The sequence below is a fragment of the Arvicola amphibius genome, chromosome 14, assembly GCF_903992535.2.
Source record: "Arvicola amphibius chromosome 14, mArvAmp1.2, whole genome shotgun sequence".
Lineage (NCBI taxonomy): Eukaryota > Metazoa > Chordata > Mammalia > Rodentia > Cricetidae > Arvicola > Arvicola amphibius.
In genome coordinates, this window is record NC_052060.1 from 17,359,627 (window position 1) to 17,383,831 (window position 24,205).

Sequence of the window (24,205 nt, forward strand, 5' to 3'; positions counted from 1 at the left end):
TACTAATTTGTGTGAGCATATGTGTATATTGTGAAGGTTTGGAGCATGTAAGCAAAGTCCATGTGTGGGAGAAGAGAAGAGAATTTGTATCTAGTCAGCCTTTTGTAGTGAGCTGCTTATTGCCAATGTGGATAATACTGGGGGAAAATTCAGAATCCGTAAATTGCTTTTGTTGGGGAAAGCAAGCACCAGTCAGTCTCAGAAATTCTCTCCAGAACTTCATCTCTAGTCTGCACAACTGTTGGGAAGTGAGCAAGGCAAGTAGATCACTGTTGAGTATCCAAACATTTCCTTGTGAGATTTTTCATAACTTTGGGCTTCCTATGGAAGCATAGATGTTTTAATCTTTACTGTGTGGTAATAGGACAGGTACACCCAAAAGGGGCTGAAGGAGGAAAGAGCTTCTGGAAGGGAGAAATAACTGGTAAGTTGCACAGAACACATGTGTGGTCCTACAGTCATAGCTTATGTTTAATTTGGTCTTCCACTCACTTAAAATTGATTTACTGTTGTTCTTTGTGTCAGGGATAGACCATCAAAATTCAAAAGCTCAGGAGTTTAGTCCCTAACATGGTTCTGGTAGAAACCAGCCAATATCATTGGTTGAAAAGTCATTCATGATAACAGATTTCATTTCATCTGTCCCTGTGATGTTAAAGTGCCAGATTCTAGACAATCATTTTATTCTAAAGGCATTTGTTCTAAAAGAATTAAGAATTAGTTTCAAATGAAAAATTTCCACTTTGGTAGTAGTTCTCAGTTGGATTCTCAGCATTGCAATGAAGATTGGACCTGGGAATACACTGTATGTCTACAAGCTAAATTATCTTTGGGTTCTGCACACTACAGTTTTTCATGATTGGCTAGGCTTAGAAACATTAAGCTGGGTGTTTCTGGTTTTCCTGGTTGTACGTTTTCTCATTCCTAAGGCAGATGGCTTCACTTTTGAATCTGAGGTAGTCATGAGTCCTTCAGTAAAGAACTCTCATTAAAAAAACAAAATAAGGGGCTGGAGAGATGGCTCAGAGGTTAAGAGCATTGCCTGCTCTTCCAAAGGTCCTGAGTTCAATTCCCAGCAACCACATGGTGGCTCACAACCATCTGTAAAGGGGTCTGGTGCCTCTTCTGGCCTGCAGGCATATACACAGACAGAATATTGTTTACATAATAAAATAAATATTTCAAAATAAGAAGCAGTTTGCTTAACTTTTAAATCCAGTGTTATAAAAATGGCATACTCTCAAACATGAATAAAAGACAAGAAACTTGATCTATAAAAACATTGTTCTATGTGATTAATGCACATTTTCTAATACAAGAAACATTCAATATGAAGGTAAAAGCCTGCATGCTTAACAATACTGGGAAATAGTCTTCACTTTAAAGATGAGGTAATTGGCTAGAAACTGAAACATGGACAATATTCTTAGGAATTTTGTTCTTTCACACAACTGGTTTACTTTAAACATGCTTCTGTAATTCCTCTACAGTGTCAAAAGGTTTCAGTCAAATGCTTTGCTCAAATGACTACACATCCGTGTTCCTGCCTTCATCTCCATTAGTCTAATGAAATATGAGAGGTCATGCTGCTTTTGAAAATTCATCAGTTACCCAAGTATGACACATTAGTAAATATCCGCATAAGAATAGGCTAAGCTCGAAGGAATATATTTTTTTCTTAAAAATTTCCATCTCCCCTTTCCCTCCCCTCCCTCCCACCCATACCCCCACTCCTCCTCTCTCCAAGCCAAAGAGCCATCAGGGTTCCCTTCACTATGTTAAGTCCAAGGTCCTCCCAACTCCCCCTAAGTCCAGGAAGGTGAGCAACCAAACTGACAAGGCTCACAGTGAGCCCGTCCATGCTGTAGAGTTCAAGCTCATTGCCGTTGTCCTTGGTTTCTCAGTTCTCCTCCACCGTCAGCCACATTCAGAGAGTCCGGTTTGGTCCCCTGTTCCATCAGTCCCATTCCAACTGGACTTGGTGGTCTTCCGTTAGATCTGTCCCACCGTCTCAATGGGTGAACACACCCCTCACGGTCCTGACTTCCTTGCTCATGATCTCCCTCCTTTTGCTCCTCATCAGGACCTTGGGAGCTCAGTCTGGTGCTCCTATGTGGGGCTCTGTCATTTTCTCCATCCAACACCAGGTGAAGGTTCTATGGTAATATGCAAGATATTCATGAGTATGGCAATAGGATCTGGACATTTCTGGCACCCTCTCCTCAGCTGCCCAAGGAACTAGCTGGGGGCATCTTCCTGGACACCTGGGAACCCCTCTAGAGTCAAGTCTCTGCCAACCCTAGAATGGCTCCCTTGATTAAGATATATAATTCCTTGTTCCCATATCCACCCTTCCTATATCCCAACCATCCTATTCCCCCAAGCTCTATTTATTTATTTATTTATTTATTTATTTATTTATTTATTTATTATGTATATAATATTCTGTATGTGTGTATGCCTGTAGGCCAGAAGAGGGCACCAGACCCCATTACAGATGGTTGTGAGCCACCATGTGGTTGCTGTCAGGACCTTTGGAAGAGCAGGCAATGCTCTTAACCGCTGAGCCATCTCTCCAGCCCCCAGGAATATATTCTAAATGCCCGTGGGTGTTTCACATGAGCATTGGCTGGTTTGGTTTTAAAGGAAGAATTGACAGAATAAAATTGTGAACAAACAGATTGGTACAGCACACTGATAATTTAATTCTTTTTTAATATGATTATCAACCACTATGTATACAGGTTTTTGGCATGGTCACTCCTGAATTAGGTAGAGGTCATTGCTGGCAACCATTGTTCTGTCTTAACTGTCTCAGCATCATAGCTCCTCATGTGGATGTGGAGAGATCAGGTACAACCTGTGGGCAAGCACATTACACTGACAGCTAGTCCCGGCGGCAGTGTGATTTGAAGGGCACAAATCTAGTGGGGCATTTCAGCCCTGCAGAAAGGCAGGAGCCACAGTGGAGGAAGGCCCAGAAGTAGAGATCAACACTTCTTAAGGTCTTAAAAGGGAACCATTAGAGCTTCAGGGCAAGATAGCCTGACAAGATTGAGGCCCCAGAAACCAACTGTAGTTCCAATAGTTTACAGATCAGGTTGCAAAGTTATCGACCGAATAACAAGAATATTTGTGTGCCTTAGCACACTAGTAGTGACTGGGAAACGAAAACATGGACATTAGAGCTGATCTTCTGATTTAGGTTAACAGCAGCCCAAGGAATGGAAGCTATGTGATGCAAGGGACCCCAGGGACGATACAGTGCAGGAAGGAAGAGGCCCTGCAGTTTGTTTGATAATAGAGTTCATGCTTTCTCACTGCAATCATTGTTGCTTTCCAAACACACACTCCTGGTTTAAAAGTTAAGAGTTTCGTGTTTATTTCATCTCATAAATGAAGGACAAATGTTCAGCAGCCTTGACCGCTGGGCACTGCGATTTCTCTGAATCCATTGCATTGAGAACGGCTTAGCATGTCCTATGCATACACAGCAGCATCTGTCTCAGAGAGGAAACACAGTCTGAGACCATCTGGAACAGAAAAAGGGAAAGAAATTGGATGGATCAAAGCAACATTTGGTGTACAGACTTAAAAAAAACATTTGCATTGTTGCATTTCTTTAAAATTGGCTCTTGGGTGTCCATAATCATATTCATATTCCTGAGGCTCAGGTCCCATTCTCATGGTTGCCTCATATGCTTGCCCAAATATTTTCTTACAAAGTTTCAGGGTTCTTTTTGTTTTCCCCTGAGAAAGTAATGGGTCTGTCAACTCCAGGCCCATTTCCTATGAGGACAGCCAAGAGCTGCTGCTCAAGAGTGCTGTCCCCTACCATACCACATGCTGTCCCTTCCTGACCACAGGGTTTCATGTCAGCCAGCAATGAAAGGTCAGAGGAGAAGGATAGTGCGATAATTCTTCAGGCGGGCTGGACATTAGACACTGGGTCTGAACTCCTTGTATTATGCAGAGAACACACTGTTTTAGTGTGTTTACTCCACCTGTTGACATGAGCTGTCTGGCGAGTGTCAGTATGAATTTGAGTGTCCTGTTCTTTTGGCCAACTTCCTAATAACATCTGTAGTTAACTAAGCTTTTAGTTTATGCAAACCACAATTTTCACACTATCACTTCCATCTCTATATATTCCTGGGAGGTAAGAATGAGCTATTTACTTCAGGGAAAACAGGTTTTTCTTTATATGTGGAAACTTCAGGGGCTCAGTAATTCATCCAAAACTATAACGCTTCTAAATGGTATAACAGGGATTGCTACCTTGGCCCTTAAGTCTGAATCCAAACTGAGGCTTTGAGGCTTCATGATACACTGCTTTCCTGATAATCTTTGTGGACATATCCCATCATGCAGTGTTTCTCCTCCACCTCAGCTGTGGGAAACAGAATACCAGGAAATGGGGCCAATTGCCAGACAAGGCTCAGGATCACTGCCCTTGTCTTTGTTATAGCCTGTGGTGAACACTGACTCTCTGATCTTGTCAGGCCAGAGATATGGCTTCGTTGGCCCTGAGAACTTGGCTATTCTGAAGAGGGAGTACAAGTATTTCTGAGGTCATTGTGACTCTTGAGTCATCGTTTCTGGCATGGCACGTATGAGTAGCTGGGCTTTCCCCATGCTGCACATAGGCCAGCTCCTATTAAAGGGTCTTGAGCTCCATGCCCGTAGCTGCCAGGCAGTTGAGATGGGGAGGCTGCTGCTGTTGGCTGGTGAGTGTGGTGGATCCTAGCAATGCCACAAAGTTCAGGAGATGCCAGTTTGTCATTTCTCTGGTAGAGCAGTAGAGCAGTCTGGGACTCAGAGAGTCTGGATTAACAAATATGAGATAAACATAACAAAGAATCAGAGGCACTAAATGGGGAAGGGCCAGAGAAGCTGTTCTCCAACCAAGTTGTTTTCTTGCTTGGGCTTCATCTTGGACCAGTTTATTCAGAATTTCTGAGGAGAGGGCTTTGATATGAGTACTTTCGAATTTATAGCCAGAATTGAGAACCGCTGGCTGAGCGCTTTAGCAGGACTTCTGCCATCGACCCTATGCAGAGCGTGTGCAGGTACATGTGATAGCTACTAGGAAAGGGGCTTAGACTAGCTCCACTGTTAACTTGGAAGGAGAGGAAACCAGTGACTGATATGTGTCACCATTGGTGCATCTGCACGTGTATGTGGTGCTGAGCTGGAGGGGTCACTTGCATGTCGGAGGGTGTGCAGAGGCATGCCACATGGCGTGTGTACATGAATTCCTTCATTTCCTGCAGGGCTGGTTCTTCTGATGAAACACAATGATGGTAAGGAAACCACCTTCTTTCCTCCATAGCCAAGGAGATTCTCTGCCTAGGAAATCTCCCTTCAGTGTCTCCTGGACCCTGCCTATCTTGGCTCCTTGGTCAGAGGTTATTGATCCAATGCAATTCAGCACAGGATGCCGGGCACTTGCTGTTTGTATGGCTCAATAGGTCCCCGAATCTAGACTGATAAGGGCTTTTCTCTTTTCCCAGCAGTGAAGACAAGAGTTTTAAAGGCGTGTGGAGGAGGTGTTGATGTATGTGGGAGGGATGGAGACCGTTACAGTGGCCTAGTCTCTTTGGCTGTGCTTTCTCTATCCTCCAGAAGCCGAGCTCCCTCCTTGCCCCGTGCTCTCTGCTAATACTTGCTGTCCTTGCCAGGTACTGCCTACAAGCTGGTGTGTTATTTCACCAACTGGGCTCACAGTCGGCCAGGCCCTGCTTCCGTCTTGCCCCGTGATCTGGACCCTTTTCTTTGTACACACCTGATATTTGCCTTTGCCTCCATGAGCAACAATCAGATTGTTGCCAATAATCTCCAGGATGAGAACGTTCTCTACTCAGAGTTCAACAAACTCAAGGAGAGGTACGTTAAATATGTTGCTGGGGTCTCAGATTTTAGAGCTGGAGGAAATTTCAGCTCATTTCTCTTATTAACCTTAAGCTTCCCTGGTCTTTCTAATCCTACCTTTCTCTTAAGTGGGGATCTGAGCACTAAGAGCTCTCCGTTGACCAGCCCCCTGAGCTGCTTCTTGCCTTGATGACTTGGTAGTTCGTGTTGCCTATTCGTGGATGGCTTCACACTCCTTTCTCCTGGTAAACTCTGGCTCCCCCTTTGAGGGGTTAGGTGCTTCAAAGAGGCGTGGGGTGCTTGTCTATGTGTTTCTGTTGCATTTCAGTCAAAGGCACATCGTCATTGCTCAGTGAATGGGAAAATGAGTGACAAGAGATTTTAGACTCTTTTCTGAAAATGTTATTGGGAAGTGAGGGAGATTGGGGCGCTTTGTAGTCTTGGTGCGCAGAGCTGTAAGGGTCTTTGGAGTGATTATTATTCATCTCCCTTTCCTTTGCTTCTGTGGTCTCCTCCACATGCCCTCTTCTATTCCTCTCATGTCCCCTTCTCCATTTCCCATTGTTTTCCCAATGCCCAGAAGAAAGAAGAGCAGTGACTGCTGCCGCCCCTAGAGTGAGGACCTACTTACCCACTTTCTCCCCCACATCCCAGGAACCGGGCCCTGAAAACACTGCTGTCCATCGGAGGCTGGAACTTTGGCACATCGCGGTGAGCTGCTCTGCCACTGTCTTCTCTCTGGGAGGTAGAGCAAGATGAGCTGGAAGTGAGAATAATGCCGTGTGTGTGTGTGTGTGTGTGTGTGTGTGTGTGTGTGTGTGTGTGTGTGAAAGCTTGGCTATGAGAAGAGGGGCAGGGGAACATGGCAGGCAATACGGATAATATGGTGCATTAACACTGAGAGTGCGGCCCAGTGGCAGAGAACATGACCACGATAAGACAAGACCCTGGGTCTGCTGTCCCTTGGTACCATCTGAAAATATACCCAAAACAAAACAAAACACAACACAAGACCACTTGGAGATACAAATCCATAGGAAAATATACCAAGGAAAATAGGCATCAGATGTGAAACTTAGGACCAGAAATGAGTGACAGGTAAAATGGGACACCCACAAATAAATCTTTGTTTTTGTTGGAAGCAGTGCTTTTATTTCTGAAGCAAGTTTTATACAGGACAAGAAGAGTAACCCCCAAACCTCACAGGCCCTGGGCTTTCCCGCTCTGTTCATGGAGCTGGCTGTGTTAGTGATAAAGAAGCAACCCAGGTTGTGCTGGTGCAATTGCAGGGACTCACAACACTCATCCTTCAGCATTCTTCATGCAGTGGCCACTTTTGTTAGTGACCCCATCCAAGATACAATAGGGAAAACTACCTTCATAATCTCAGAAGGAAAGTTTCCTTGCTTCCTAGCTAAGGTCTGGAGCAGAGCCTGCCTTTCAGCCTTGGAGAGAGACCTAATAGTCTAGGACCCCCAGGTAGGATGGAGGATTCTGGGTGTGAGGTGTTTAACAACTAGCTCCGTCCAACCCCAAGCCTCATTTCTGTTTCTTTGACTTGCTGTGTGAGCCTAAAGTCAAATGAGATGCCACATGTATTTATGTGTTCATGTATGCACACATGTATATATGTATGTATGAATGATGTTTTGTGAAATGGCTGTATTTTAAATTACTAGGAAAAGAAAGCAAGAGTCACAAGTATTAAGGAACTTGCAAGGCTTCTTCCAGGTGTCCTTGCCCCTCAAGAAGGCCCAGCTGAGTGGTGGCCGAAGGACAATGGAGTCCAGGTCCTTTTATTTCTAGGTCTAGTGATTTTATAATCACTTTTCACAAGGTTAATCTGGATTTGCTTCAAGTTCAGCTCTGATAAGCAAGAATTACTCTTGAGTGTTTTGATATGGAAAAGAAAACAAACAAAAAATCAAATAAGCCAAAGAATAAAAGGGCCGAGAGTGGGAATTCTTCTTGAGAGCACTTTGCTTCTTGTGACAAATTAAGCCATGAGATGGGGACCTTTCTAGGGCCTCAGAGATCACTGATTTTGAAGACAGTGTTCTTTGCCTTACCCTGGTCTCCCTGTAGGTTCACCTCTATGCTATCCACAATTACCAGCCGTGAGGAGTTTATTGATTCGGTTATATCCTTCCTGAGAACACATGGCTTTGATGGGCTTGATCTCTTCTTCTTGTACCCTGGACTCCGAGGCAGCCCCGTGAATGACCGGTGGAATTTTCTCTTCTTGGTTGAAGTAAGGCCAATAAGAGAATGGTTTTACTTTTCATTTGGGGTCAGTGAGTGTCAGGTAACACAAGTTTGGGGCAGAGGAAAGGAACAGAATATTCTTCTACGGAAATTCCCTGGACGTACTGGGTCACACTGTTGTGGAGCGGTTGCCCTGTGGCTGTTTCTGTCTCCCTCTGGATCTTGCCCCAGCTCTGTATTCTAAGGGACACTTGAGCTTCCTGGCCTTGTTCCCAGCCTGCTCTCTTTCCCTGTGTTAACTCAAGTACCATGCTGGTATGCTGTCTGTCTTCACATAGCCTGTGTTCTCTTTCTGAACCAGGCCTGGCTTAAAGAGTGTAAAAAATTTCTGCATGTGGCCTGCCTCTCTCTCTCTCTCCCTCTCTCTCTCTCTCTCTCTCTCTCTCTCTCTCTCTCTCTCTCTCTCTCTCTCTCTCTCTCTCCCCCCCCCCAGGAGCTCCAGTTTGCCTTTGAGAAGGAGGCACTGCTCACCCAGCGCCCAAGGCTGCTGCTGTCGGCTGCTGTGTCTGGTGTCCCATACATCATTCAGACGTCTTATGATGTGCGCTTTTTAGGAAGGTGAGTGGATGTTGCTCCAAAGTGGCTAGAGGACTGTCTGAGCCTCCGTTTGCTGTCCCCATGTTGGTGAGGTTCTGGGGTAAGCTGAGGAGTGGAGTGAGGGGCTAATGAGGTGAGGATAGAAGTGTATGCCACCCATCCCTGGGGCTTTTATCCAAAACCTCAGAACTGGGGTTTGTACTGCTGACTTATAACACGATTACCAAAGGTAGAGTCTTCTTCAGGGCCCATTGCTGGAATACATAGATGGAGAATGCCATGGGCCCGGCCTTTTCCTCCCCTGAGCACACGAATAGACATATAACATGCAATAGATGACAGTGTCAGAGGGCAGGTGAGTAGCATGCAATGCCATGGAGAGCAACACAGGAATGCCCAGCCGGACTCACATTTCAGAGGAGATCTTTTTGCAAAAGTTAAAAAAGCAGAAAAAAATAGGTAGGTTATAAATCTTTCTAGACATGCTGGCTCTGAACTCATTTTCTTGACTCACAATCAAGTATTAAAGATAAAGAAACCAAGGTTCATGCGGAGAAAGAGAGGACATGCTGTCCCTGTGTAATCGCAGGAGGGAGGGTGTTTTCACGTGGGAGGAAAAGAGAGACCCAACAGGGGAGAAAGCTTATTAATGCTCATTGTGTTGCCAGGTAACAGTGAGAGAGTGCTGCCTTTACCTATCTGGGTGACTTTCAAAAAAAACTTGTTAATATGAGTTCCCAATGATTTACCTTTAAACTGTAAAATGTTGGTTGGATGTGATATTATATACTCGTCTATAATCACAGCATCAGGGAAGTAGAGGAAGGATGATCACGAGTTTGAGATTAGCGTGGGTTGCATAGTCAGTTCTAGATCAGCATGGGTTATATAATAAGACATTGCCAGTTGGGCTGTGGTGACACATGCTTTTAATGCCAATACTCTGGAGGCAGAGACAGGTGGATCTCTGTGAGTTTGAGGCCAGCCTGGTCTACAAGAGCTAGTTCCAGGCCAGGATAGGCTCCAAAAACTACAGAGAAAACCTGTCTCGAAAAACCAAAAAAAGAAAACCCCAAAAAACAAAAAAACAAAAAAAAAAACAATAAAAGACACTACCATGAAAGATACACAGATAGTCAGGCAAGCAGACAGACAGAGAGGGCGAGTCTATTTATGACATTCACCAGATTAAATTAGACAACCAGCATAAGCCCTTACGTTCTGGCATGATACATACTCAGGTAACATTTGGCCATTATGATTATAAAAGCATTCTGGGTCAAAGTGGGCGTCAGCGGTTCTTTGGCATACATCTGTTTTCCTCTTATGGGACGGCACTGTGGTTCGATTCCTGACAGTTTATTCAAACCTCTGCCTGTCAGGCCTGCGTGTATTCACTTCCTTGTCGGAGCTCTTTTTCCACCTCCACCTACCCTCTCAGGATGCACAGAGTTTGGTGTACAGCTGGCTATCCCTAGCCAGTAATTCAGTACATCCCAAGGTGACTTGCTGACCCTGGGCAGGTCCGCGAGAGCAAGAAGCTTTGATGGCCGACTTACAGCTATTTATTTGAATAGTGCTGTGATGATCTGCACTGGATAGTTTAGTTAGCCTGACGTCCATATCTGCTCCTCTGTTCCTTACAGACGTCTGGATTTCATTAGCGTCTTGTCTTATGACTTACACGGAAGCTGGGAAAAGTTTACAGGACACAACAGTCCTCTGTTCTCTCTTCCTGAAGACTCCAAATCTTCGGTAAGGGAAGACCTCAGGTGATCTAGATTTTTATCCTTGAGCCCAGGCAGTTGGTGAGGTTATCTTCTTCCCACCTACAGGCATATGCTATGAATTACTGGAGAAATCTTGGGGCACCCGCAGATAAACTACTCATGGGCTTCCCCGCCTATGGACGTACCTTTCACCTCCTCAATGCATCTAAGAATGGATTGCAGGCTGCCTCCACGGGACCGGCATCTCCTGGGAAGTACACCAAGCAGGCTGGCTTCCTGGCTTACTATGAGGTGATGGGATTAGAGACCTCGGTCTAGGAGATGGGACTCCTCCCTCAAGCTGGAGCAAGAGCTAGTGCAAGAGCAATGAATGGTGTGTGAGAGCTAGAGACAGGGCAAAGAGACAGGTTTTTTTTTTTTTTTTTTTCCAGCAAGGGAAATTCACTGAAAAATCTTTTTCAGTTGGGGTTGTGGAGTCCTTTGTGAGAGGTAAGAGGTCAGGGAGAATATGGATGGAAAGGAAAATCTTAAATGTTACATAGGTAAATTGGTCTATGGCCTAAATAAAGTGCAGGCCTTTTAAACACACACACACACACACACACACACACTCACTCATACATACACACACACATAAGCACGCACGCACACAAGAATTTTGGGGGTAAGTAGAGGACAGCAGGGTGCCAGTTGAAGAGTTATTCTCCCTTTAGGGAGGAGTGGAGCTGCTTCGTGGGCCTCTAAGCTCTGCTCCCATTGGATCACTGGGGCTATTTTCCTGCTGATCTCATGAAGCATGGCTGTGCACGGTATCACAGTTGAACAAATGTTTTTTTTGAGGGCATGATAGATTATGGAAACTCCAGCACACAAAACCTTTAAAGTACAACTAACCGAACAAGCAAACCACCAAACAACTTAACCACCACCACCAGCACCACCAACAACCACAAAAAACCTCACAAAGAATGACTTAGATGTTAACTTCTGCAGCAGAACTTGAACACCTATATGTCTCTGCAACATTCGGTTACTAGCACAATGCTGGGATTTCAATGGGCACTCAAGAGTGTGGTGGGTTCTAACAACCTAGTCTACTCTGCCTTCAAGACCGTTAGAGGTACTAGTAAGATAGCTACCTAGATGGGGCAGCTGGTTCTGAGCTCTAAACAACACAAGGGAAACTTGTTTCTGAAGACAGCAGAAGAGATGCAGTCCTGGTCACTGGTCAGGTTTATTCCTCTTAGTGTTGTGGCGCTGGTGTTATTTACCAGACCCTGACTTACTTTGTTTCTGGTGAATGTCAGTCACTTTTCTACCTTTTTTTTAAAACCATGGACACTAGAGGAAGGACCATGTAACAGAAGGGACATAGTCAGTATGTAGAGGAAGTCCTCTGTGAACAGTTTGCTCGCTCTCTCCCTGGGAAAGGTTTCCTCTGGATCCTTTCTCCTGAGACAAGAAGCAACTGAGTCTCCTGGTGCTTCTCTTCAAGGCATTTCATGGATCTGACCTGTGTCCTCCTGGCAGGTTTGTTCCTTTATCCAGAGCGCAGAAAAGCACTGGATTGATTATCAATATGTCCCCTATGCCTATCAGGGGCAGGAGTGGGTTGGCTACGATGACGCCATCAGCTTCAGTTACAAGGTGAGACACTTGTTCTTTCCTGTTCCAGCATTCAGATTCTCATTCGCTTTGATGGGACTCTCCTGTATACTGTGTGCGTATGCGCGTGTGCACATGTGTGCAGACAGGGTTTATAGTACACCAAGCATCCGTGAATGTTACTGATAGGCGTCAGGAAGGAAGAAAGGCTTCCCGAGGGAGGAGGGGGCAGGAAGAAATGATGAATTTTGAGCGACATCTTCTCACAGGTTTAAAGTAGAATTTGGGTGAGGCAGGGTATTTCTATGTAGAGTCTAAAATACTGGTAAGAGTTTAATCCTTCACTGGGAATATTTGGCTTGGTATATGACTTTCAGTTTGGAAACTTGGAGCCTAATTGACCATCCCTTTCCCCAGGGTAAGTGGTATAAATTAAGTCGAGTCTGACAGGTGGTGTGTGTGTGTGTGTGTGTGTGTGTGTGTGTGTGTATACATATGTGGAGGTGAGAGGTACAGATGTCAGGTGTCTTTCTTTTTTTCTTTTTTGGTTTTTGAAACAGGTTTTCTCTGTAGCTTTGGGGCCTGTCCTGGAACTAGCTCTTGTAGATCAGGCTGGCCTCGAACTCACAGGGATCTGCTTGCCTCTGCCTCCCGAGTGCTGGGATTAAAGGTATACACCACCACCGCCCACCTTCACGCATCTTTCTTAATTTCTACTCACCTTATTTTTTGTGAATTGGAGTTCACAGATTCAACTAGACTGGTTGGTTAGCAAGCCCCAGCGATCTTCCTGTCTCTACCTCCCTGTCTTTGGGATACAAGCGCACATTTTTAAATGTGGGTTCTGGGGAATGAACTCAGGTTCTCAAGCTCACACAGCAGGTTTGTTTTTTAAACCAACCATCTCCTCAGCTCCAAGTCTGTCAGGTTTTTATTGTGAATTCAAGAAGAAGCTTCATTGTCCAGATGCTTTCAAACCTTCCTTTCCTTTGATAATTCTGAAAGATTTAATGAATGGAAATTCTTCATTGAGCTTATATTCGGTAGGTATTTCAAAAAGTCTACTTTTAGTGTTTTCACATGGGACCTTGCTATAAATATTTGTAGTTTTGGAAACTCTAAGAGACAAGGAAAGATCTAGGAATAAGATAATGAGGGTCTGGACCTTGGAGGAGAGTTGGATTGTGAGCATTGGCAACTGCTGGATACTGGGTCTTAGGAGTAGAGAGAATTCATAGTTCTGTTGTACATGATGGGAGCGGTAGGTATTGGCTGTTCTTTGGGGGGAAGTTTGGGGTAAAAAGCACTAGAGATAGTGCGACATTAATGATATTGTGTATTTCTTCTATGCACAACTCAAGTAGAAAGCAAGGCTTCCAGCTACTAGGACCTTACTCTAATTTGGGAATGGAAGACATAGAAAAGAAGACTCAATAGAAACAGCCAATCAGATGAGCTTAAATATATGAGTCTCAGAACATTAGGTAGACGATCTCATCTGCTCCTACATGTGTTGCAAGGAGGCCCTGGGACCAGTAACAGAGAGTGGACTTGAATGATGGGCATTACTGTGCCTTGCTGAGCTAGAGCCTCATAGAGGATATGAACCTCGTGAGGGGATGATTAAAACATTTTGTGAGTGTATCAGAGCCAAAAGAAACCTTGTAAGTCATTATTGAGACATAACTACTTTAAATATTTTAGCTCCTGCCTACGGCAGGCGAGTTAACAAAGGAAGCTGGCGAATTATGCTAAAGTGGATATCCATCTTTCCACATTCTTCCAGAGCCACTTGCCTGTGCTCAAAGACCATTCCCTCCCCTCCCCTCCCCTCATCACCACCCCAGTGTCAACACAGAAACAGACTGGACTGTTTATTCCAGTGGAGAGGGAAGCCAGGCAGTTTAGCCCTTCTGTCTAAACTCCAAATTTCACAGTGTCCAGCCTGCTCTGTGGTCCAAACCTCATGCACAGCCAGGAGAGCATCAGTTTGTCACAGTGCCTTAAAGTTGTACAGATTGGTTTATTTTATGGGTATGAATGTTCTTCCTGTGCGCGCGCACGTGTTTGTGTGTGTGTGTGTGTGTGTGTGTGTGTGTGTGTGTGTGTATACCACTGCCATGGTTAGTGCTCTTGACGGTTAGGAGAGGGTGTTGTTTTCCCTGAAATTGGAATTACAGATGATTATGAACCACTGTGTATGTGCTGGGAAGCAAACCTGGGTCCTCTGTAAGAGCCGTAAGTGGTTTTAAGAGTTGAGCTATCTCTCCAGCTCCTTACACTAGGCAATGAAGAGAATTTATGACTATAATCTGCATTGAACTCTAGCCTCTACTTCTCATTAGCTACGGATTCTTAGAAATTTTATATGACTCTTAGCTTCCTTGGCCACCTTATTCAAGAAAAATAAATAATATTGCCAATATTTTTAGGCCTGAAGGAATGCCTATATACTACAATGTGAATGAGTTTTTGAAGCTATTATGCTAAGTAGAATAATCAGTCAAGAGAAAACTGTATGATTCCACTTATTGTGCCAAGCATTTAAAGGGACAAACCCACAGAGGCAGGGGAACTAGGGTGGGGCGCCAATTCAAGATGCTGTTCTGGCTTCTTGTTTCACTATGAATAGTTATAGCTTATGGGTAGGATATGCTTCTAGAACCCTTGGAGCATCAGACCAATAGTTACTCTTCACCCCCTTTCTTGTATTTTACATTTCTGGAAAATAAATCCCACAAAAGAGCAAAATGGCTCAGCAATGTCACACAGATATTTAAACAGGATAAAATCTTTGTGTATTGTTTGTTTGTTTCTACCAGAAAACACCAGCAAAATAACAACAGGTCTGGAATTGAGTGCAAACCCTGCCATTTACTTGTAGCTAAACTTTAAAAGTCATGGAGGATAGCCTTTTAATCTTCTCATCTGTATAAAGGGCGCACGGTATCTGTTTCATGGTTACTTTTCAGCAGCACTGTAACGTTAACTACGTGGAAGATTTTAAAAGATAAAATGATCTCGTGGTTCAGTTTGATGGTGACGATGGTAGCAGGCGAGGGATATGGAAACAGTAGCTAACATCAGGAAACGTTAGCTATGTGCCTGCTAAAGTGAAAGAATATGCCTACTTACATAAAACATAAGGTTTACCATTTTACCTATTGTTTAATGACTGGGGGTGTTGAGACAGGGTCGCAGTAGCTTGTAACCACGACTAGCTTTGAACTGCTTTCCTACTGCTGAGTGCTGAGATTCCGAGCATGAACCGGCATGCCTTCCCTTCATTCTAGCCATGTTGAAACCAGTGCCATTAAATGGCTCACATGTCCTTTGACTCTCTTACTCTCTTTAAGTCTTTAAAGACTTAAAGGAGTCTTTACAGCTCCTCCATCTTCCCCAATTCAAACTCTGAACCCATAAACATTAACTCCCTTCCTCCCCCTCCACAGCACCTGGCAATGACTAGTCTATTTCCTGCCTCTGTGGGTTCGACTGTTTTAAATACTTAGCACAGTAAGTGAAGTCATATAGATTCCGTCATTTTTCTTTTATCTGATTATCTTACTTAGTATATAGTATCTTCAAAAACACGTTCATGTTGTATGTAGTCATTCTTTTGGTCTTAGAAATATTGGAAATATTATTTTTCTTGAATGAGGTGATTAAGGAAGAAAAGAGTCATATACAAATTTTAAGATTCCATAGCTAATGAGAAATAGGGGTGATTATTTTATTTTTATTATTTTTTTATAAACGTGCAGGTTTGCTCATCTTCTGTTCTCTTCCCATACCCAGACTGGAGGGTGGTTAGTAACTGATTGTTACTTTTTCAGGCAATGTTCGTGAAAAAGGAGCATTTTGGGGGTGCCATGGTGTGGACACTGGATATGGATGACGTCAGCGGCACTTTCTGTGGCAATGGCCCTTACCCCCTTGTCCATATATTGAATGAGCTCTTGGTACAGGCAGGTAAGTAACTAGGACCTGGAGGGCAGGGTTCTAAGTGGCAGACCAGATACTGGTGGGTCTATTCTGCTGGGTGTAACTTCTTTGACGTGACATTGAAGGAAGACAGCAAACTTTAATGTCAACCAAATTTGACCTCTTTGATCTTTCTTTGCCTCATCTGAAAATGAGATAATCCCAGACGCAGGACATTTTGACAAACTAAATGAGATAATGGTTGAACAGCATACTGTTTCCTAGTTAACGTTCATTTCTATTTTTTCTTCTCATTTCTTGAACAAGGGGACCAGAAAAGGTGTACACACACACACACACACACACACACACACACACACACACACCTTTTTTTTTGGTTTTTTGAGACAGGGTTTCTCTGTGGTTTTGGAGCCTATCCTGGAACTAGTTCTTGTAGACCAGGCTGGTCTCGAACTCACAGAGATCCGCCTGCCTCTGCCTCCCAAGTGCTGGGATTAAAGGCGTGCGCCACCACCGCCCGGCCAAACCCACACCTTTTGATAGTAGCATTGCACTGGCATGGCAGTTGGGACATCGAATATAAGAGCTGATTCCCTTAGAGATTCAGGGCCAAGCACTTACACGGGTTCTAATCTAAGGTTTACCACCTGTGGTCTGGAGTCTCCAGGCCTCAGCTTTGTTTCTGATACCTCCTCCAATGTGGCTATGGACGGCCTCTCTTTGAGGTGTTCTAACAACAAATTAGGCCTTGAACAATGGGTGTGGCTAGAGGTACCCAGAGAGGTTAAAGTGAGGGTTCCGTGAATTAGTCACCAGAAATGCAACAAATCCACGTAAGGCCCACAGTTTGGGTCTGTGCTAATACTTGGTCTTCAGTGTGGTGGGATTTTTATCTTTTCCCCCTGGGAAGTAAATCTTTAAATTCTTCAACGCTGGATTTTTGGATCAGATTTTTCAGCTTTGGAGTGGCTTTAGAGTTGTTGGGAGTTGATAAAGGAAAGGAGAGGTAGAAATCTTACCATTTTTTTTTTTCTGATAAATTTTCTCCAGAGTTCAACTCAACCCCTGTGCCACAATTTTGGTTTACATCGCCTGTGAATTCTTCAGGACCTGGCTCTGAGAGTCTGCCTGTGACAGAGGAGTTGACCACTGATGCTGTGAAGATTCTGCCACCAGGAGGAGAGGCTATGGCTGCCGAGGGCCATGGAAAGTATGAAAATGTGACTACAATCCCTAGTGGTGGATTCGTGACCCCTGGGAGAACAATGTCTCCTGCAACACTTACTGTAGCTCTAGAAAGTGACACCCTGGCTCCTGGGGCAAATGCTACAACCTCACTGGACCTTCTGTCTGAGACCATCACTGAGATGACTTTGATAGTCCAGACACAGATACCAGAAGGAGAGACCACGGTCACAGTGGGCAATCAGTCTGTGACCCCTGGGGGAGAGACCATGGTCACAGTGGGTAATCAGTTTGTGACCCCTGGGGGAGAGACCACGGCCATGGCGGGTAATCATTCTGTGACCCCTGGGGGAGAGACCACAGTCATAGTGGGCAATCAGTCTGTGACCCCTGGGGGAGAGACCATGGCCACAGTAGGCAATCAGTCTGTGACCCCTGGGGGAGAGACCACAGTCACAGTGGGTAATCAGTCTGTGACTCCTGGGGGAGAGACCACGGCCACAGTGGGTAATCAGTCTGTGACCCCTGGGGGAGAGACCATGGCCACAGTGGGTAATCAGTCTGTGACCTCTGCAGAGATGGTTACAACTCTTGCCTATCTTCAGACTATGACTCCCATTGAGGAGGAAACTTCTAGGAAGAAGGCTGTGGCCCTTGAAAGGGTCACTGTTCCCCCTAGAGAGATGTCAGTTACCCCTAATGGGCAGAATACAGCTCTAGAGTGGGGGAATTTGATTACTGAGGTGGAAACTTACTCCCAGGATGGGTGAACTGGTCCTTACGTAGAAGTGGAGAACAGGATGCTGCCCTCCAGCTCCATCATCCTGTCCCCAGGATATGCTCCTTTCTCTTTTGAAAATGGCTTCACTCTTACTGATGGGAACTCTGCTTTGTCAACTCAACAACCCTTCTAACAAATCTCCTCTCTCTTAAGAAAAAGAAAATTCAGGACACACTGTTATGGATCAAAAACCATGAACTCTCTTGGTGGCAAATCCTAGGAGAAAACCCTTGCTTTTTCTCCTATATGATATGACTGAAGCCACTTCAGGCTGCCACCCATGAGCATTTTGTGGGGCTAAGCTGGCACCAAAGCCACCATAGGGCAATTTCCTTTCTGTCTAATAAACTGGAAGCATGAGAATCCTCCTGTGGTCTCTGCAATTATTTTATTTTTCTTTATGTTGTATGCATGTGTGCTCCACACATTCAGGTGTCTGTGGAGGCCAGAAGAGGGCATTGACTTCTTGGAATCAGAGTTCTAGGTGGTTCTAAATTGTCTGGCATGGGTGCTACAAACCAGTTTTTGGGCTGTACAAGAGCAGCAAGTACTTTTAACTTCTGAGTGATTTCTGCAGCTCACGCTGAGATTCTTAAAATGTTCTCAACAATCCAATTGTCAGCTTCTTTCTTTCAAGGTGAATTCCCTCCATTGCTGGTTTTGGAAACATCTTTGACTCTAGTCTACAGAGATGTTTCTCTTTGTAGATTATGAGTTTCCTTCTCTAACACGAGCACCCACATACATCACTGGGGACCAGAGCCAAAATCTATCTCTTCTAGAAAGGTTTCCCACAATCCTCGAGGGGAGCTGTGAGGGAGAGGAAGAAAGTGGATTTCCAAGGACATTTTCTGTTTGGAAAATTTTATTTTATTTTATAAAAATACCCTCACTTACTTGCTTCTCAAGAAGATGATGAGAAAACAAAACTATTTTTATAGGGGCTAGAAGGATGGGTTAGCAATTAAGAGAAATGGTTATCTTCCAGAGAATAGGATTTTGTTCTCAGAACCCAGACTTAAAACTGTTTCTAATTCCAGCACCAGGTTAGCCAATAACCCTCTTCTGGCTTCTGGACACCAGGTGCACACATGGACCGCATGCATACAGGCAGGCTCTTCATGCAAGCTCTTCGCTCAAACTTGGGTTGTCAGGCTTATGTATTAAGCCTGTTTACCACTGGAGCAATCCCCTTGCCCATCTCTATGGTCTTAATACAACATGCCAGAGCTTTCTCCTTATGTATGGCTTAGTGCCCACTACAACATAGATTCTGGGAAGAGTTTCCCTTGAGAAGCAAGTTGGAATTTATTCAAAGCAGGCTATCAGCAAGTGGGAGATGGGAGTTTGTTTAAAATGATTGTAAGTGACATTCTGAAGTCTCTAGATCTAAGTGCCATGAGTTAGTTGGGCACCACTTTGTGGGAAATGGACTATATTCTGATGATACCAAGGGAAATTTATAAATTTTGTGTCTGTGATAAAAACAGCTTTAGTAGCCAGGGTTTTTTTTTTTTTTTTTTTTTTTTTTTTTTTTTTTTTTTTTTTTTTTTTACCAAGCCTACATTAATAACTTACCAGAACCCCAATGATTAATGTTAAGACTCTGACCTTTTGAAGTCATGCATCGTATTCTATTTAAGTCTCATTGTTTTTCACATACCTTAAATCATTTCCTTAGACCTTTATAACTTGCATAAACTTTTTTTTTCCTTCTGGAAACATCTAATCATTTACTGTGAGACATAGGCGCTTGATTGTTGAGAGCAGTCATTGAAAAGCAAGTTCTTTTAAATGAAAGTAAACATTTGAGTAACAGCATGGCAGCTTCAATTTGTTTACACTGAAGCTTGTCTTGTGAGTTGATCTCTCTCTCAGCATGAAGCCTGCCAGCGGGGTAAACCTGTCGGTGGGTTTGCCTTTATCAGCAGGAGACCTAGAAGGTGGAGAAAAAGCAAGGCCTGGCTTTTACTTATAAAATGGACTGACCTGGCCGCTGCAGCCTTTGTGGGAGAACCTGGTGTTGGCTGCTGTTAAAGTGATCAAACAGGGCAAACACTCAACACCACCAGCGAGATCTGAGAAGGAAAATTTGAGTAGGAAGTATAAACCAGATGACGTCTGTAACAACTAAAACGACAGAGGCTTGCCTGCTGCCTGGACAGCCAGCCTGTGATCCTCCATGGTGATCTTGATAGTATTGTTTGGGGTAGAGGTCTTCCATCTTTGGTGGCCACACAGGGCAGTATCAGCCTTTGGCCTCTAGACCCAGAAGGTCTGAGAGATTTTCCCGTGTAGGGTGATCTTGGGAAAACTGACCTACCTTGGTAAATGAGAGTAGGGTGGTGAACCCAACGGTGTCCAGTGCTTGGGTGGGGGCTGGGTGGTGGGTTAGTCATGGGGGCAGTTCTTTGCCTAGAGGTTAACATTACCACATTCAATGCATGGCATAGATGGAGTCCCTTGCTGCCCATCTTCTTTGGAGATAGCCTCAGCTGCTGCTACCAGAGCTGATATTTTTGTCTATCAGGGTGTTAGGTCCCCCCAAATTCCATTTCCTAAAGTCTGTTATCTAGACAAACACCAGCAATCCCTCAGAGACGATATGGCTCCTCCACTAACCCATGTCTGTGGTGCCTATTAGCATATCAAGGTCTATGCAAGGCTCTAGGCTCCCTAAGTCCCTATTTATTTGACTCCTGTTACAGAGTCATCCTGGCTGGCATACCCCACCCTGTACCCTAAACCTCTCCAGTCCCCGAGCTTCACTGCCCCCTGTCTTCCCTATATGACTCAGCCATTTTAGCTATGGGCTCTCTCAGTTCTGCTCTTGGCTCTGCTCCTTGTCCTCTCATCTGTTTCCCCTCCTCTTTCCTCTCCTTCTCTTGCTCTCCCCGCCTCCTCTCATGGCCTGGTCTATTATGCTGGCCATGTTCAGTCTGGACTCTTCCCGATGCTTCTGGCTGTCCTCTCCCTCAAGTCTATAATAAAAATCTTCTCGAACATACCTGGTAGGGATCATGTCCTCATTTTCATTTACAAGGGAGGGGATTGAGGGCTATTAATCTGTTAAGTATACCTGATTTCAAGCAAACTCTACTTTTTTTTCTTTCTTTTTTTTTTTTTTTAAACTTGCTTCAGGCTTAACTTTCACATATGCAGAAGGCCAAAGTTTGCCCCTGCAAATGAGTTGTATTTCTATTTAGCATGACCACAAGTGTACTTCTGAACACAGTAAAGAATATGATCATTTATAAGGTGACTGACCATTAACTTGCATGTCTCAATTACCTTTAACACTTTGCAACAAATCAGTAGCTTTTTAGTAGATGAGGACTTTACAATTTTATCTCTGTTAAGTTTGAGCTTTTTAAATTTGAATTGAAGGACCAAGCTTCCAGAGTCTGGTTGAAGAGAGGGAAAAGAGATAATATAAACAAACATCAAGACCACGATGGGAATACCCATAGAAACAGCTGACCTGAGGTAGTGGGAGCTCACTGAATCAGGACTGACAGTGGGGAAACCTGCATAGGACCAAACTAGGCTCTGTAAATATGGGTGACAGTTGTGTGGCTTGGTAACCTGTGGGGTCACTGGCAGTGGGACTAGGATTTATCCCTAGTGGCTTTTTGGAGACCGTACGTTTTGTAAGTTTGGAATATTGCCACCAGGTGGCAGCAGCATACAAGCTTTCTTTTCTTTTCTTTCTTTTCTTTTCTTTTCCTTTCTATTTTCTTTTCTTTTCTCCTCTCTTCTTCTCTTCTCTTCTCTTTTCTTTTTATTTTCTTTCTTTTCCATTCCCTTCTCTTTCCCCCTCCTCCTTCCTTCCTTCCTTCCTTCCTTCCTTCCTTCCTTCCTTCCTTCCTTCCTTCTTTTCTTTTTGGGTAGGGAATGAGAAAAACAATTTCTAAACATGTTCTTAAAAAAGAAATCAGTATGCTGGGTGGTGGTGGCACATGCCTTTAATCCCAGCACTTGGGAGGCCCAGAACTCTGTGAGTTCAAGGACAGTCTGGTCTACACAGTGAGTTACAGAACAGGCTCCAAAGCTACAGAGAAACGCTGTCTTGAAAAACAAAAACAAAAACATGAGATCAGGAGTTGGAAGAGGCGAGGCCAGTCTCAAAATGGAGGTAAAACCACCACCTTATCTCCCCAGTCTGACTCTGGTCATCTCTGCCGCTGCTGAGAGGAGGAGGGCCATGATATAAAGGAACCAGGACTCGAGGAAGCTGTTTATTATTTGTGGTCTGAGCTTTGCAACCACAGATGATAACCTAAGGAAACATTTTGAGGAATGGGGCACACTTATAGACTGTGTGCTAATGAGAGATCTCCAAACAAAACGTCCAGCAGCTTTGGTTTTGTGACCCACTCTTGTATTGAACAGGTGGAATCTGTAAATGTGTGCTCGGGCACACAGGTTGGTGGCGTGTGGTGGAACCAAAGAGCCATTTCTAGAAAGGATTCTGGAAAGCCTGGGTGCCCCTTTAACGGGGAAGAAAATGTTTGTTGGTGGTGTTAAAGAAGAAACAGAAGAACAAAAATCTGAGAGACCACTTTGAAAAGTACGGCAAGAAATGGAATAGTGGGTTTTTGTCTCTGTTTCCCTTGCTTGTTCTTCCTTAGCAGTCTGCGTTCACTATTTGACTAAAAAGATTTGTCCAGGTAAAAGATGCAAAACCTTCCCTAGGGGCTGGAGAGATGGCTCAGAGGTTAAGAGCATTGCCTGCTCTTCCAAAGGTCCTGAGTTCAATTCCCAGCAACCACATGGTGGCTCACAACCATCTGTAATGAGGTCTGGTGCCCTCTTCCGGCCTGCAGTCATACACACAGACAGAATATTGTATGCATAATAAATAAATAAATATTAAAAAAGACTAATCTTTAATTAAAAAAAAACCTTCCCAGATACTTTGTAGGGGTGAGAGTGGATGTAGTTACATGTTTTCTGATATCATTTCTTTGGTTCCCTCCTCTAACGTACGATGGAGCTAATCAGTTGAACTCAATGAATTGAATAATGTATTCTTGTCACAATTCTTTTAAAATATAAGTATGTTTATTAATTCTTTGAGAATTTCATATCTTATTTTGATTTTATTTACCCCAACTTCTTTCTTAAGTTCCCCTCAGGCTCACCTCCCCCGTACCCTTCCAAATTTCTGTTCTTTTCTTTTTAAAATTTAATAATTCATAGACTCCAAATTTCCTTTCTTTTTAGTGCTGAGCTTCTCTTGTGGGGGAAATAGATAGCTCTTGTCAAGAGAAATGGAGACACAGGCTTGCCCCACTCCGTCTCAGTCCTCATCTCCTGCTCTGTCTGTCACTGTCATTGATTTGGTAGCATTTCTACTCATGCTCTGGCCTTAGACCTCAAAGGATTACAAGTGAAGATCTTCAGTTAAGAGATACAGCTTCTGGAAAGTTCTTTGAGATATATTTAAATCCAAGTTACCATGAATCATCTGATACATGTCAGCAAGCAGAAAATTTGTCAACCTTATGGGAAAAAAAATGAATGTAATTGGCAAAGCCGGAGTAAGAAAACTTTGTTCCTCAATCATAGAAAAACAAAACCAACCAAACATCTCAGCTTGTGGTCTCTCACCATAACCGTCATTTGTGGAGGGTGTGTTCCTCACCTTTCATTTGCTTTCTCCCTACACTAAATAAACGTTTCTCCTCCTGCCCAGCTCCCTTATTCTTGGTAGAGAATTGGGTTGGAGTTCATATCTACAGAACATGAGGAAAGAGCAGATAATTTAGAAGAAAACAGCTCAAAGGTGAAAGGGACAGGAAAAGACACCAGAACTCTGCATGGTGGAGTGGAGGTGGTGCCAAGTTGGAACTTTACTGGGGGAACAGCATCCCTAGAGGAGAATGTAGCAGGGCCAATGCTTACTAATCAGGGGGCTTTAGATGTTGTTTAAGAGCTATAATAAATATCGAATAATTCATATTGAATTATTATTGGCTTGTGTAACATGCTTTCTAAATTAAATTTTTAGTTAGCATACAAACACCCCGCACTGCCCTCTCTTTTATCTGCCTTTCTCCCTCTTGGAGTCCCTTTTCCTTTACAAATAATCACCCCTACTTTCTTACCACGCATATATGTTTGCATACATACTACCATTATATATATACTGGATGAAAAACATTGTATTAATTTTTCTCTTTAGTCCTCAGATCGTAGATGTCTTGCTGGCAAAGGGCTTCTTAGTAAATGTGCTAAGTGCTAGACTGCACTACCGAGTTAGGTGGAATGAGTGAACAGAAGC

The 24,205-nt window shown here is 43.9% G+C and overlaps 1 protein-coding gene across 1 annotated transcript; it reads left to right on the plus strand.

Moving 5' to 3' along the window:
• Positions 1-3,246: 3,246 nt before the first annotated feature.
• On the plus strand, positions 3,247-18,231 carry Ovgp1 (oviductal glycoprotein 1). The gene is made up of 10 exons (XM_038311539.1): positions 3,247-5,303; positions 5,682-5,886; positions 6,526-6,582; positions 7,957-8,122; positions 8,570-8,694; positions 10,320-10,428; positions 10,509-10,694; positions 11,934-12,050; positions 15,845-15,980; positions 17,004-18,231. The coding sequence occupies exons 1-10, from the start codon at positions 5,288-5,290 to the stop codon at positions 17,906-17,908; spliced, it is 2,022 nt and encodes a 673-aa protein (XP_038167467.1). The 5' UTR covers positions 3,247-5,287; the 3' UTR covers positions 17,909-18,231.
• The last annotated feature ends 5,974 nt before the right edge of the window (positions 18,232-24,205 follow it).

Excerpts from the sequence above, each read along its gene's own strand:
- Ovgp1 (XM_038311539.1), top strand. Across the intron at positions 12,051-15,844 it reads CCATCAGCTTCAGTTACAAG|GCAATGTTCGTGAAAAAGGA; the intron begins GTGAGACACTTG and ends TTACTTTTTCAG. Across the intron at positions 15,981-17,003 it reads TGAGCTCTTGGTACAGGCAG|AGTTCAACTCAACCCCTGTG; the intron begins GTAAGTAACTAG and ends AATTTTCTCCAG.